Source organism: Oncorhynchus masou, chromosome 33 (genome assembly GCF_036934945.1).
Source record: "Oncorhynchus masou masou isolate Uvic2021 chromosome 33, UVic_Omas_1.1, whole genome shotgun sequence".
NCBI lineage: Eukaryota > Metazoa > Chordata > Actinopteri > Salmoniformes > Salmonidae > Oncorhynchus > Oncorhynchus masou.
In genome coordinates, this window is record NC_088244.1 from 9373239 (window position 1) to 9388097 (window position 14859).

The 14859-nt window shown below is 43.1% G+C and overlaps 1 protein-coding gene across 1 annotated transcript; it reads right to left on the reverse strand.

The window, feature by feature from the left end:
* Positions 1-8744: 8744 nt before the first annotated feature.
* Positions 8745-14512, reverse strand: LOC135527790 (peptidase inhibitor 16-like). The gene is made up of 5 exons (XM_064956363.1): positions 14057-14512; positions 10692-10916; positions 10361-10470; positions 10028-10119; positions 8745-9656 (listed from the first exon to the last, which is right to left on the reverse strand). The coding sequence occupies exons 1-5, from the start codon at positions 14222-14224 to the stop codon at positions 9157-9159; spliced, it is 1095 nt and encodes a 364-aa protein (XP_064812435.1). The 5' UTR covers positions 14225-14512; the 3' UTR covers positions 8745-9156.
* Between the last annotated feature and the right edge of the window lie 347 nt (positions 14513-14859).

The following is a 14859-nucleotide window of genomic DNA, read 5'->3' on the forward strand; positions in this document are numbered from 1 at the left end:
CTCCCAGCTCCTCCTCCCTCCCAGCTCCTCCTCCCTCCCAGCTCCTCCTCCCTCCCAGCTCCTCCTCTCTCACAGATCCTCCTCCCTCCCAGATCCTCCTCCCTCCCAGCTCCTCATCTCTCTAAACCACAGCTATAGTCAGCAGGGGCTGTCATGCTGTCCCCTCTCACAAAGCTTGACTTTGCTCTGTTTTTCGGTCACTGGGGCTCTCTGCATCCACTACTGTTGTCTGTCTGTATTAATATCTCTAGGTATATTTCATATGTAAATGCTGGCATAGAGGCGTTCTGTGTGGTAGTTTAAGTGTGCATGGTATTCCCCTGTCCAGTCAGTGTTCTAGAATTAGCTACTGTATCACACCTAGAGTATCTCTCTCTCTCTCTCTCTCTCTCTCTCTCTTTGATTATGATTCATTAAAGTCCTTGTGCACACACACATACAGGTATATACGCTCACTTTAACAACTGACAAGGTTGGTTTTCTGCTAATGTCAGTGATGGGAGAAACCCAAAACATTTCACATCCTATTACCGGGAGAAAGTCATGCATTGTGATGTAATGTGACATTTTAGTGCCTGGTCTCTTAAAGCTGAGATCCACGTAAGGTGAAACAGCAACACTGGTCTCCCCAGGCACATTTTGTTTTGTTTTTTTGTTCTATTTTTTTTAAACGTGACAGAGGATCATGTGTGTAGGGTTTCACATTTTGGAGAATATTCAGAGGTGGAAACTTTCTGTGGGAATTAACGGGAATTAATGGGAATATATGGGAATTAACAAAAATATATACAAATTAATATTAGTCTTTAAATGTAGATGTTTTTTGCATTGGATATATTTACCATAGCATATGGAGACATAAATGGAAACCTTTTACCTTCTCATAAGTAGACATAATTGCAAATTATTAAATCCTTCGAATAGAAATAAAAACACAATTTAGTTACGAATGGAACTTTAATTAAATTAGTTGACTCTTCACATGGGATGATTTCACTGAACAACAAAAGACAGGGAATATAGAATTATCCATCGCATCTCCCAAAATGTTTTCAACATACATCTGTAAAATGTAAGTCTAGAAACTAAAGCTTTGGTTGTCTTCCTCTCAGGCTTCCATGTCGTCTCTCTGGACCTCCTCAATGTCCATCTCTTGAACATCAGACTCTGAGGCCCCATCTTCACTGTCACTTTCCAACCTAGTTGAGGATGACTCGTTGTCAGGCTCAAAAAGCCTCAAATTTGCCCGGATGGCCACCAATTTTTAAACCCTTGCATTAGTCAGCCGGTTGTGTGCTTTGGTGTGTGTGTTCCCAAACAAGGACCAGTTGTGCTCCGAGGCGGCTGATGTTGGTGGGATTTGAAGGATGATGGAGGCAACATGGAAAAGAGCCTCAGATCCACAAAGTCCCTTCCACCAGGTGGCTGATGAGATATGTTGGCACGACTGCCATATTGCATCTCCATCCATCCCAAAGCCCTTGATTGGAAGTCTACTTCGCCAGACTGCCAAGAACCTTGCCCTCATCCAGGCCAAGGTGGTGAGACACAGTAGTGATGACGCCATAGGCCTTGTTGATCTCTGCACCAGACTGGGTGCTCTTGCCAGCATACTTGGGGTCCAACATGTACAGTTGAAGTCAGAAGTTTACATACACCTTAGCCAAATACATTTAAACTCAGTTTTTCATAATCCTGATATTTAATCCTAGTAAAAATTCCCTGTTTTAGGTCAGTTAGGATCACCACTTTATTTTAAGAATGTGAAATCTAAGAATAATAGTAGAGAGAATGATGTATTTCAGCTTTTATTTCTTTCATCACATTCCCAGTGGGTCAGAAGTGTACATACACTCAATTAGTATTTGGTAGCATGGCCTTTAAATTGTTTATCTTGGGTCAAACGTTTTGGGTTTCCACAAGCTTCCCGCAATAAGTTGGGTGAATTTTGGCCCATTCCTCCTGACAAAGCTGGTGTAACTGAGTCAGGTTTGTAGGCCTCCTTGCTCGCACATGCATTTTCAGTTCGGCCCACAAATTTTCTATAGGATTGAGGTCAGGGCTTTGTGATGGCCACTCCAATACCTTGACTTTGTTGTCCTTAAACCATTTTGCCACAAGCTTCCCGCAATAAGTTGGGTGAATTTTGGCCCATTCCTCCTGACAGAGCTGGTGTAACTGAGTCAGGTTTGTAGGCCTCCTTGCTCGCACATGCATTTTCAGTTCGGCCCACAAATTTTCTATAGGATTGAGGTCAGGGCTTTGTGATGGCCACTCCAATACCTTGACTTTGTTGTCCTTAAACCATTTTGCCACAACTTTGGAAGTATGCTTGGGTTCATTGTTCATTTGGAAGACCCATTTGTGACCAAGATTTAACTTCCTGACTGATGTCTTGAGATGTTGCTTCAATATATCCACATAATTTCTCTCTCTCATGATGCCATCTATTTTGCGAAGTGCACCAGTCCATCTTGCAGCAAAGCACCCCCACAACATGATGCTGCTACCCCCGTGCTTCACGTTTGTGATGGAGTTCTTCGGCTTGCAAGCCTCCCCCTTTCTTCTCCAAACATAACGATGGTCATTATGGCCAAACAATTCTATTTTTGTTTCATCAGACCAGAGGACATTTCTCCAAAAAGTATGATCTTTGTCCCCATGTGCAGTTGCAAACCGTAGTCTGGCTTTTTTATGGCGGTTTTGGAGCAGTGGCTTCTTCCTTGCTGAGCGGCCTTTCAGGTTATGCTGATATAGGGCTCATTTTACTGTGGATATAGATACTTTTGTACCTGTTTCCTCCAGCATCTTCACAAGGTCCTTTGCTGTTGTTCTGGGATTGATTTGCACTTTTTCGCACCAAAGTACGTTCATCTCGAGGAGACAGAACGAGTCTCCTTCCTGAGCGGTATGATGGCTGTGTGGTCCCATGGTGTTTATACTTGTGCATTATCGTTTGATCAGATGAAAGTGGTACCTTCAGGTGTTTGGAAATTGCTCCCAAGGATGAACCAGACTTATGGAGGTCAACAATTGTTTTCTGAGGTCTTGGCTGATTTCTTTTGATTTTCCCATGATGCCAAGCAAAGAGGCACTGAGTTTGAAGGTAGGCCTTGAAATACATCCACAGGTACACCTCCAATTGACTCAAATTATGTAAATTAGCCTATCAGAAGCTTCTAAAGCCATGACATCATTTTCTGGAATTTTCCCAGCTGTTAAAGGCACAGTCAATTTAGTGTATGTAAACTTCTGACCCACTGGAATTGTGATACAGTGGATTATAAGTGAAATAATCAACAATTGTTGGAAAAATTAATTGTGTCATGCACAAAGTAGATGTCCTAACCGACTTTCCAAAAATATAGTTTGTTAATTAACAATTAATTTGTGGAGTGGTTGAAAAATGAGTTTTAATGACTCCAACCTAAGTGTATGTAAACTTCTGACTTCAACTGTACGCTGCGGTGTATATGGTCTTCAGACAGAATGCTTCACGCTTTTTGATGTATTTCAGAACTGTAGTTTCCTCTGCTTGGAGCAACAGTGACGTGGGCAGGGCAGTACAGATTTCTTCTCTTACATCTGCAAGCAGAGTCTGACAGGATGGCATTGTCTTCCTCAATCTGTATGAATGATACTGCTATAGGTTTCAGGAGTTTCAGGCTGCTTACCACTCTCTCCCAAAATACATCATCCAGGAGGATCCTCTTGATGGGGCTGTCCATATCGGCAGACTGTGATTTGGCCATTTCTTGGAGAGACTCCTTCCCCTCCAGGAGACTGTCAAACATGATGGCAACACCACCCCAATGAGTGTTGCTGGGCAGCTTCAATGTGGTGCTCTTATTTTTCTCAGTTTGCTTGGTGAAGTAGATTTCTGCAATAACTTGATGACCCTTCACATACCTAACCATTTCCTTGGCTCTCTTGTAGAGTGTATCCATTGTTTTCAGTGCCATGATGTCCTTGAGGAGCAGATTCAATGCATGAGCAGCACAGCCAATGGGTGTAATGTGAGGGTAGGACTCCTCCACTTTAGACCAAGCAGCCTTCATGTTCGCAGCATTGTCTGTCACCATTGCAAATACCTTCTGAGGTCCAAGGTCATTGATGACTGCCTTCAGCTCATCTGCAATGTAGAGACCAGTGTGTCTGTTGTCCCTTGTGTCTGTGCTCTTGTCGAATACTGGTTGAGGGGTGGAGATGATATAGTTAATTATTCCTTGCCCACAAACATTCGACCACCCATCAGAGATGATTGCAATACGGTCTGCTTACTCTATGATTTGCTTGACCTTCACTTTAACTCTGTTGAACTCTGCATCCAGCAAATCAGTAGATAAAGCATGTTTGATTGGAGGGATGTATGCTGGGCGAAGAACATTCAGAAATCTCTTCCAATACACATTGCCTGTGAGCATCAGAGGTGAACCAGTTGCATACACAGCTCGAGCAAGACATTCATCAGTATTTCTCTGACTACTTTACTCCATTGAGTTAAAAAAAACTTCTGATTCCAGGAGGACCAATCAACTTTTGTTATCGATAAGGTGTCGGATTCATCATTTTCACCTCGAATAGAAGTAGAGGGACTTTTGTCAGAGGTTGCTTGTTGTGAGCACTGAGGGAACTTTATGCGCTTGGTCAGATGATTCAGCATCTTTGTTGCATTCTTCACATATGATTTGGCACAGTATTTGCAAATGTACACAGCTTTTCCTTCTCCATTAGCTGCAGTGAAATGTCTCCACACATCAAATAGTGCCCATGGCAATTTTCTGTAAAGATTAGGACAAAATGAGTAAAAAAACAAACAAATATAATTCCATGTCCAGATAAATAGTTAAGCAGTTAAATTAAACAACTCCTTAGTAAGATAAATGTTTTAAAATGAAACATGTATGGAAACAGGTGAATTAACACTGCTCAGTTAGCAGGCTCAAGCAAGCTAAAACCCACATGGTAGCAAAATGTCACGGATCCCTCTGGAACTTTCATTGCGCACACCTGGCCCCTATTCCCACGGATTGTATGTGTATATATTTTCCCTTTGTTCACCATGGCCTTGTCCATTATTGTTACAATGTCCGTTGGTGCTGTGAGGACCTGTGCTGTGTGTTTTGGGCTTTCGTGCCCTAGTGGATTGCGCAGATGATTACGGATCTCGTCCCATGTGATAATCATTGTGCGCTAGTGTTATTTATTTGAGGTACTACTCCTTGCTCTTTTGTTTGGGTTTCAACCCTGTGTTTTTGTTACGTGTTTGTTTGGTCTTCGTCCCTGTGCCTTTACACAGCACGCCGTATTTTGGGGCTTAAATTCTACTGTACTCCACAGCACTGTAAGGCCACACACCTACTGTACTCCACAGCACTGTAAGGCCACACACCTACTGTACTCCACAGCACTGTAATGCCACACACCTACTGTACTCCACAGCACTGTAATGCCACACACCTACTGTACTCTACAGCACTGTAAGGCCACACACCTACTCCACAGCACTGTAATGCCACACACCTACTGTACTCCACAGCACTGTAATGCCACACACCTACTGTACTCCACAGCACTGTAATGCCACACACCTACTGTACTCCACAGCACTGTAAGGCCACACACCTACTGTACTCCACAGCACTGTAAGGCCACACACCTACTGTACTCCACAGAAGTGTAAGGCCACACACCTACTCCACAGCACTGTAATGCCACACACCTACACCACAGCACTGTAATGAAGCAGGTACGGGGGGTGAACATTTAATAAGGAACAGACATGGAACAAGACAAGAACAGTGTCAGCACACGGGTAACACAACGACATACGACAATTAATCCTGAAGCAGGGAACAGAGCTGGGGAACAGACAGATATAGGGAAGGTAATGACACAGGTGATTGAGTCCAATAATTGTTGATGTGCGTGACGTGGGAGGGCAGGAGTGCGTAATGCTAGGGAGCCTGGCACCTTCAAGAGCCAGGGAGTGGGAGCGGGGGAGGGAGTGGGGGAGGGAGTGGGGGAGGGAGCGGGGAGGGAGCGGGGGAGGGAGCGGGGGAGGGAGCGGGGGAGGGAGTGGGGGAGGGAGCGGGGGAGGGAGCGGGGGAGGGAGCGGGAGCAGGCGTGACAACTCCACAGCACTGTAATGCCATACAGGAGCATGCAGCTTATGTATGGCCCGGGCCTGTATCCACAAAGCATCTCAGAGTCAAAAGTGCTGAGAAGAGACATTTGACTCCGATGGGTAAAAACAAAAGCTTTGCATGAAGCCTCTTTATAATGAGTCCCATGTCGACAGATATTTAGGAGACCTCATGAGCTGACCTAACCAGTTGAGTTACCAGCAGATGTTTTGATAGTAGAAAAAGGCAGTGAGTCAGTGATTCCTGCGTCACATGCAATTGCTTTGGCTCTGTTAAAATAATGTTTTGTTATTTCGACATGTTCAACCTAGATGCACATGCAACAGTATCTCTTGCACTTTTGACATTGATTTCACCTGAGGCCTACTATACATGATATACCTAAATACTATTAACCACAGGATAATAAATAAACCATTCTTTATATTATTTAACCTACTGCACATCATGTTATCTGCAACGCATCATCATGTTGTTAAAAAATTATGCCTAAATTTGGCATGCTCATAAATTGGAAAAATGAAGACACCTAAGTGCTTATGTTAACTTTGAGTGTGTTCGATGAACACTATAGACTTTTCAATAGTTGTGTGCAACGTTGTATGCAACATTTTCGGCAAGTGGGTTGATGCCTACTGTGCCAAAGCGATTTAGAGTTGTCAAACGGGAGTGATGAGTGTGTTTATACAACGGTAATATTGTCATAATTCAGCCTTTAACAACCATACGAATTATTCTTAAGTCATCTTAATTCACTATCTTTCCTTTGCGGTACTGTTCACCAGCTGAGATAAACTTTTATGAGTTGATTTTACTCCGGGCTCAGATTTTGTCTGGGCAGTGTCTTAACATCATCCTAAAAACTCTGAGCTTTGAGTAAAAATAAATAAATAAATAAATGATTCCTACTAAGGCCTTTTCTGAGATGCTTTGTGGATATATGGGCCCAGGTCTCTATCTTTTATGGCTATTAAGTGTTACTATTTGTTTTGTATCATGTGTTTGTGTCCATACAGTGCCTTGCGAAAGTATTCGGCCCCCTTGAACTTTGCGACCTTTTGCGAATAATTATGCACGCCCAATGTTTCAGTTTTTGATTTGTGAAAAAAGTTTGAAATATCCAATAAATGTCGTTCCACTTCATGATTGTGTCCCACTTGTTGTTGATTCTTCACAAAAAGAAGTACAGGTTAGTTGAGGTCATTTGTGCACGTAGGTAGGGGTGAAGTGACTATGCATAGATAATAAACAGCGAGTAGCAGCAGTGTACATGTAGGTAGGGGTGAAGTGACTATGCATAGATAATAAAGAGCGAGTAGCAGCAGTGTACACGTAGGTAGGGGTGAAGTGACTATGCATAGATAATAAACAGCGAGTAGCAGCAGTGTACATGTAGGTAGGGGTGAAGTGACTATGCATAGATAATAAAGAGCGAGTAGCAGCAGTGTACACGTAGGTAGGGGTGAAGTGACTATGCATAGATAATAAACAGCGAGTAGCAGCAGTGTACAAAACAAATGGAGGCGGATCGGGGGTCAATGTAAATAGTCTGGTGGCCATTTGATTAGTTGTTCAGCAGTCTTATGGCTTTGGGGATAGAACAGACGTGGAAGTTTCCCCGCTATGGATTCCAGCTATAAAAAAGCAATATAAAATATAAATATCAAATATAAATCCAGAGACAGAAAGACAAAGTCCTTCAGTTCTGGGTACCGAATGGGGAGCCCGGCCCACCTCCCCCTCAACTAAATCTAATTTCCCTGTGAACGCTGTGGAGGGCTGAGAGTCTAAATGCTCCTCCAGAAATAGCCTCACAGAGAAGTGGTGAATTAATATTTGAGTTGTACTGCTGACTCCAAGCCAGCCCAGACTGTGCTAGATGTGTTTAGTTTTTTCTCTTTTCTCCCCCAGCTATAAACCTTTTGTTAACATGTTCTGCCCAAGTGTAAACCTTTTGTTAACATGTTCTGCCCAAGTGTAAACCTTTTGTTAACATGTTCTGCCCAGGTGTAAACCTTTTGTTAACATGTTCTGCCCAGGTGTAAACCTTTTGTTAACATGTTCTGCCCAAGTGTAAACCTTTTGTTAACAAGTTCTGCCCAGGTGTAAACCTTTTGTTAACATGTTCTGCCCAGGTGTAAACCTTTTGTTAACATGTTCTGCCCAGGTGTAAACCTTTTGTTAACATGTTCTGCCCAGGTGTAAACCTTTTGTTAACATGTTCTCCCCAGGTGTAAACCTTTTGTTAACATGTTCTCCCCAGGTGTAAACCTTTTGTTAACATGTTCTCCCCAGGTGTAAACCTTTTGTTAACAAGTTCTGCCCAGGTGTAAACCTTTTGTTAACATGTTCTCCCCAAGTGTAAACCTTTTGTTAACAAGTTCTGCCCAGGTGTAAACCTTTTGTTAACACGTTCTCCCAGGTGTAAACCTTTTGTTAACATGTCTTATTATGTTCTCCCCAGCCACTATACCATCCCATTCCCATCCATACTCTTTTTCTGCTCCGTTTTTCCCCCATCCTTTGTGGTCAAAGGTCAAACACGTATTCCCAGTCCAGACAACGGTGTAGAGCATGGAAATGTTGAGACACAACAAGTAGAAGAAACAATATTTATTATAAACTATATACAGACATTTACAGAAATATGCAATATTGACAGTAGTTATGCTCCTTTAGGTTTACGAATCACATTCATATAGAGGACATGCCTTGCTTTAAGAAAATGTTTTGCTGTTACATTTGTAACAGGTCATAACTGTTATTATACAACTGTTATAATACATTGTTAACTGTTGTATGTTGTGTGCTTATTGATATTGCTAAGAAGGCATATGTTAAACTAGCAACTGTAATTACTAGCGAGCAAATAATAACAAAATAACCATCAAAAAATCCCTCTGCTATAGACATGGTTATAGCACAATGTAATTCAACTTCCAGCAATGTTCAGTTCAGTTCCAGATAGAGTGTGTGTATGTGTGTCATGCCTTACTCTCATACCTTCACCTCACAATCCTACTGAGAGTAAAGCCATTAGGCTGGTAACAAGAAGTAGTGGTGTAGTTATCCTTCCAGCATTGGCCGGAGGTTGGTTCCTAGTCCTCTCCTTCTCCCTCTCTGCTGCTCTTTCCTCCCCCTCCCACTCCTCCTCTTCCTCCTCATACCCAGGCTCCGTGCCTGTCTCCTCCTCGTCCTCCTCGTCCCCAGCCTGCATGCCTGTCTCGTCCCCCTCCTCCTCATACCCAGGCTCCGTGCCTGTCTCCTCCTCGTCCTCCTCGTCCCCAGCCTGCATGCCTGTCTTGTCCCCCTCCTCCTCATACCCAGGCTCCGTGCCTGTCTCCTCCTCGTCCTCCTCGTCCCCAGCCTGCATGCCTGTCTTGTCCCCCTCCTCCTCATGCCCAGGCTCTGTGGTGTTGACTGTGTATGGGGTAAAGCTCTCTGTTGTCGCCTTCTCAACATCAGGCTCCTCAACATCAGGCTCCTCTGAAGTCTCAGGGGCATCAGGCACTGGGGGAAACAGTGATGAAAATTCAAAAGGCACTCGCACATCTGAGCGATCTTTTTTGCAGGTGCATGATAACAATTGGACAAGATGAGGGAAAACGGAAACCGCACACTGCTCTTGATAGCATCACTGATCTTTAATAAGCTTTGATGAGAAACCAGTGATGAGAAATCTAAAGTCTTAGAAAGTGATTACAGGGCCACTAGTCCATAGCAGTCAATCTATCTCCACAAAGAGGGGATATCATGATCAACCACAATTGGCTGGATACTGAGGTCAGGTTGGAGAGGATGAAGTTTGACACAAGAGCGAGATAGTGCTGTGAATTAAATGGAGGGGGGGGAGTAGTGTGATTGAGGTGCTGAATTCTTACCACAGAGGTTCTGATCACATCGCGGCACGTTGTCTGGGCACTTGGAACACCATTCACCTTCCTCGTAGGGTTTCTCATCCTTAAACTTATCTCTGAAATGTAAATGAAACACAAGTCAATGGTCACTCAGTCAGGGCTGTAAGTCAGGGACCAAACCTAACGCAAACCCTAACACTAACCCTAACGCAACCCCTAAGTCTAACCCTAACGCAATCAGTGAAATGCAATGGTAAGGATTAATTATGTTAATCGATGTATTCTTAGACATTGTCTAAGTGTGGAAATAGGATATAAGTGTGTAAAGTTGTACATGTTCTTTGGTACCATACTTACTTTGGGTAATAATTGCAGACCAGGAAGTTAACTTTCTCGAAGGACAGCCCCTCTATGGTGTCACAGCGATGAGCAGCACAGCCCACAGAGTGAGAGTCCGCCCACACCATCTGAAACACACCCATCAGTCTGATCAATTTACAATGTCTTCATCGTCACCACCATCATCATCATCATCATCCCCCACCATCACAGGGGTTTATACACACAGGAGTAAGCACACCAAGGAATATCCAACCTGTTACAGTTATAGTACTGTCTCAGGTTATCAGAAGTCTAATTCTACCAATTCAGTGACACTGTCTAGCATCTCTCTTTCTGGGTCTCTCACCTGAGTGTAGTGTCCACACATCTTGTCCTCCTGGCAGCTGTTGTTGTTGTAGTCGTAGTCTAGGTGCTCCAAGAACCACTTCTCCATGGTCATGTTGAGGTCCAAGGGTTCATTGGACACAAACAGGTTCTCTCCCATGTTCAGCAACTCTAGATCCGGATTCGGTTCCCACATACACTTCACAGCGTAGCCCTCAGCTAGGATCTTCAGCTTCTCATCCCATTTCTGCAGGGATGAAGAGACAAACTGTCATATTACCACCAGTGGTCCTCAGTAGCTTAGCTGGTATGGCAGGATGGTGGGTTTGACTCCCGGGCCCACACGTTCTGAAAATGTATGCACGAACCACTGTAAGTCGCTCTGGATAAAAGCATTTGTTAAATGGCATATTATTGTATCAGACTACAAGTATTCTGCTATACTGTAGATGTAGTGCTGCAGAATGACAGACAGGGGGAGACATTAACCAACATTGAGGACCATAACAGAACTCTTTGTATGTTGCCCACTGGACAATTCTCTCATATTAGTGTTTCAGTACTATACTGTATTAATATGAATCATATTATCCACCATATCCACCGCATTGTAAGTTCGATTCCGGAACTCACATCCCATTGTCCTATTTCCTGCTTCTGAAGAGGACAGTGAACAGTAAGTGCGTTCTAAAAGCAGGCACTATGATCCGTGCTCTTCCCCAATCTAAATACCAGTAGTTCAGGTTTGATATAGATAGCACAGCACTAGCAGATTGTATTACAAGAGGTATACTTCTGATAATATCTGTAGATACAGACACTGTATTGCTGATGGTTTTGAATGGAGCTATTTATTTATGTATTGTGCCACACTAACCTTGTGGTACTTATTCCTGACCTGGCAACCCGCCAGACGATGATGGTATTTTATTTTGCCTGTAGCAAGAGGAATTTCATTATTCACTAAGGGAAAAGTTAATATTGTAAACCAATAAGGGAGGGTTATACTAAGATTGGCCAGAGTCCTGAAGACAGACAATGATTATCTATGTAGCAAATTAAACTATATTGTACATTAGATTACATTACATTGTACATTAGATTACATTACATTGTACATTAGATTACATTACATTGTACATTAGATTACATTACACTTTACTGTACATTAGATTACATTGAACTATACTGTACATTAGATTGCATTACACTATACTGTACATTAGATTACATTGAACTATACTGTACATTAGATTACATTGAACTATACTGTACATTAGATTGCATTACACTATACTGTACATTAGATTACATTGAACTATACTGTACATTCGATTACATTGAACTATACTGTGCATTAGATTATGTTAAACTATACTGTACATTAGATTATATTAGTCACACCAACATTCCCATGTAAACTATTATCCTTCAATAATAAATCAAACCTCTACTAAGGAACTTATACGGAACCTTTCGGTAATATGTGTATCAGTGGGTGAGGAATGTTATCTGATAATTTCAGTCCAATTCTTCTTCAAGTATTGGAATGACAGAACAAGAGGACGTGATCACACTTGGCAGAAAAGACGGATCGTGACTGAGATTGATAATTGTTATGGTTGCTGATTTGTTTCAAAGAAATGCAGAGATGCAATATCGTACGAATGCATATTGTGTTTTTTTATTTTTTTATTGTGAACTGTCCAGACAGAGAGGTGCAGTGTGGAGTCATGTGAAGTTCAGTTTATGTCCAGTCACAAACAAACACTTGTATTGGAGGATACTAGTTGAAATTCCACAACATCTGGCGTCCTAGCCTCAGGACATCAGATCTCCTCCTCTCTGTGCTTTCACAAACAGAGCTGTACTGTATATCATTGCTGTGCTTCGGGCCTGAGATAACAGAGGCGTCATCCGAGACCATCTGGTCAGTGGTACAGATGTGGGATCTTAATTTGAGACAGTTTGCGACAGCAATAAATACTCCTGCAGCAATAGGAAATACAAATTATTATGTGGATTATAATTCATGAACATTTCTTGTAGGGGCTGATAAGTTTTTCGTTAAGGCAAATCAAGTCTGTCACAGTCAATTAATCACCAAGTTGTGACATGGAAACACATAGTAGCCAATTACATACAATATGGTTGTGTTTTGAAACCTCCATTAAAATTCGATTGAAGCTTCCAGAATGCAAATAAAGAAATAAAATGTATTTCTCAGATACATATTCAGAATGCTGCGGATTTGTTGGTCATGACACATAATTCCAGTCAAATCCCAATAGTTCTATAATGTTCTGAATGAATGTTATGAACCCATTCACTCTGCATTCTCAGTCCTGTTTACTGAAACAGGCATGAACGTGAAATGTGAAAATGGCCCCAGTGGGGCGTCCATCAAAACACAGAGACAGGCAGAGATGTCCCTGGAACCAGTCAATGGCAGATAGCAACTTAAGCAAGCACATTACACAGTATACACACATACACCCATGCATGCACGCACACACGCACGCACACACGCACACACGCACACATGCACACACACACGCACACACACACGCACGCACACACACACACACACACTGACGCACACACGCACGCACGCACACACACACACACACACACACACTGACGCACACACACACACGCACACACACACACACACACGCACACGCACACACACACACACATACACACACACACACACACATTCCCATGCATTGCACAACACTGGACTCAACTCTAAACACCCACTCGCACTGAGGCACAGACAGGCTCTATCAACAAAGTAATTCCCGTAACTCTGGAGGTCGACAAAAGTGAGTCTTGGGATTACTTCTATAATGTACATTCAGATTTAAACAAAGAAGCCCTGTTTTATTTATGTACTAAATGTTCTGTACTACAACCAACTTTTGATCAGCAAAACGATGATATTCCACATGGTTATGATACTGTAGATGCAGCCAGAGTTTATTTTTTGATACTAGACAGTTTTAAAGCTGAATACCTTACAGATCATTTAATAATGAACAGCTATCAGCATGACACCAAAAGAAATCTCAATCAAAAATTCCCTCTCCAGAATTTGGCTTTGTATCTACCTTCACCTGCAACCAACTCAAGATCAATTATACTCCAGATTAGCCCCATGAGAGGAAGTAATGCTGCGGACCCTACCAGGAGACAGCGGGGCTGAACTCTACAGTAGGAAATCTCAGGATCCAACAAGCTCATCACCACAAAGGGTTCAAACACACCATTTCCACACCTGCTAATGCAGAAGTGCCCTGACTGAACATGTCCCATCCTGCAGGAGACAGCAGATGCAGCTCGAGTTAACTGCCCTTCCATCCTCCCCAGTCACGCAGCCCTTACCACTTTACTCATGTAGGTGGCACTGGGTACCACCTGGCCCCGATAGCTGTTGTGCAGCTCCATGAGGGTCTCCGTGTCCTCCTGGCTCAGCTGGCAGGTGGCTGGACACTGGGTGACGATGACATACAGTCCCACCAGGCCAGTCAAGAGAGCTGTCCCCCACAGCATGTCACCCTGGGAAGTGAAGTCCTCTCTCTCTCTCTCTCTCTCTCTTTCTCTCAAAAATCACTTCAGATGTCTGCCGGTGTCAGACGTTGTGCCTTGCTGTTTGTCTGTTTCTGTATGTGAGTGTGTGTTTACGGTGTGTACGTGTGTGTTTTGTGAGTGTGTGTAGTGTGTAGTGTGTGTGTGTACTCCAGCTGCTCTGCTTCTTCTCTTATATGTAAGACTCAGCCTCCTTAGGCTGGGTATATTAAGAGGGAGTGGATCCACCCCGCTCTCCACAGGAGAACCACAACATTGACTCCCCTCCTCACCCTCACTAGGTCACATTACACGCTGCTCTGACTGGTACGCACCGACACCACACCACCCGAAAACAATCACCCTATTCTTACAAATCTGGTGTGATTTCAGGCAGGACACAGACACGGATTGAGCTACGTAGAGATTCGGATACATGTCTCTGACTCACACGCAGTTGGCCTTCACTATGTGCTCATTTGCTCTAAATACTGAGTCAGGACACAGATTTCCCCGTAATGCACCAAACAGGAAATATCTTAAAGCCAAGCATGATGAGTGAGCAGCATTAGGCAGTTGATCTATGTTGTGTATCTCACCCTGGTGTCATGTTGACTTTC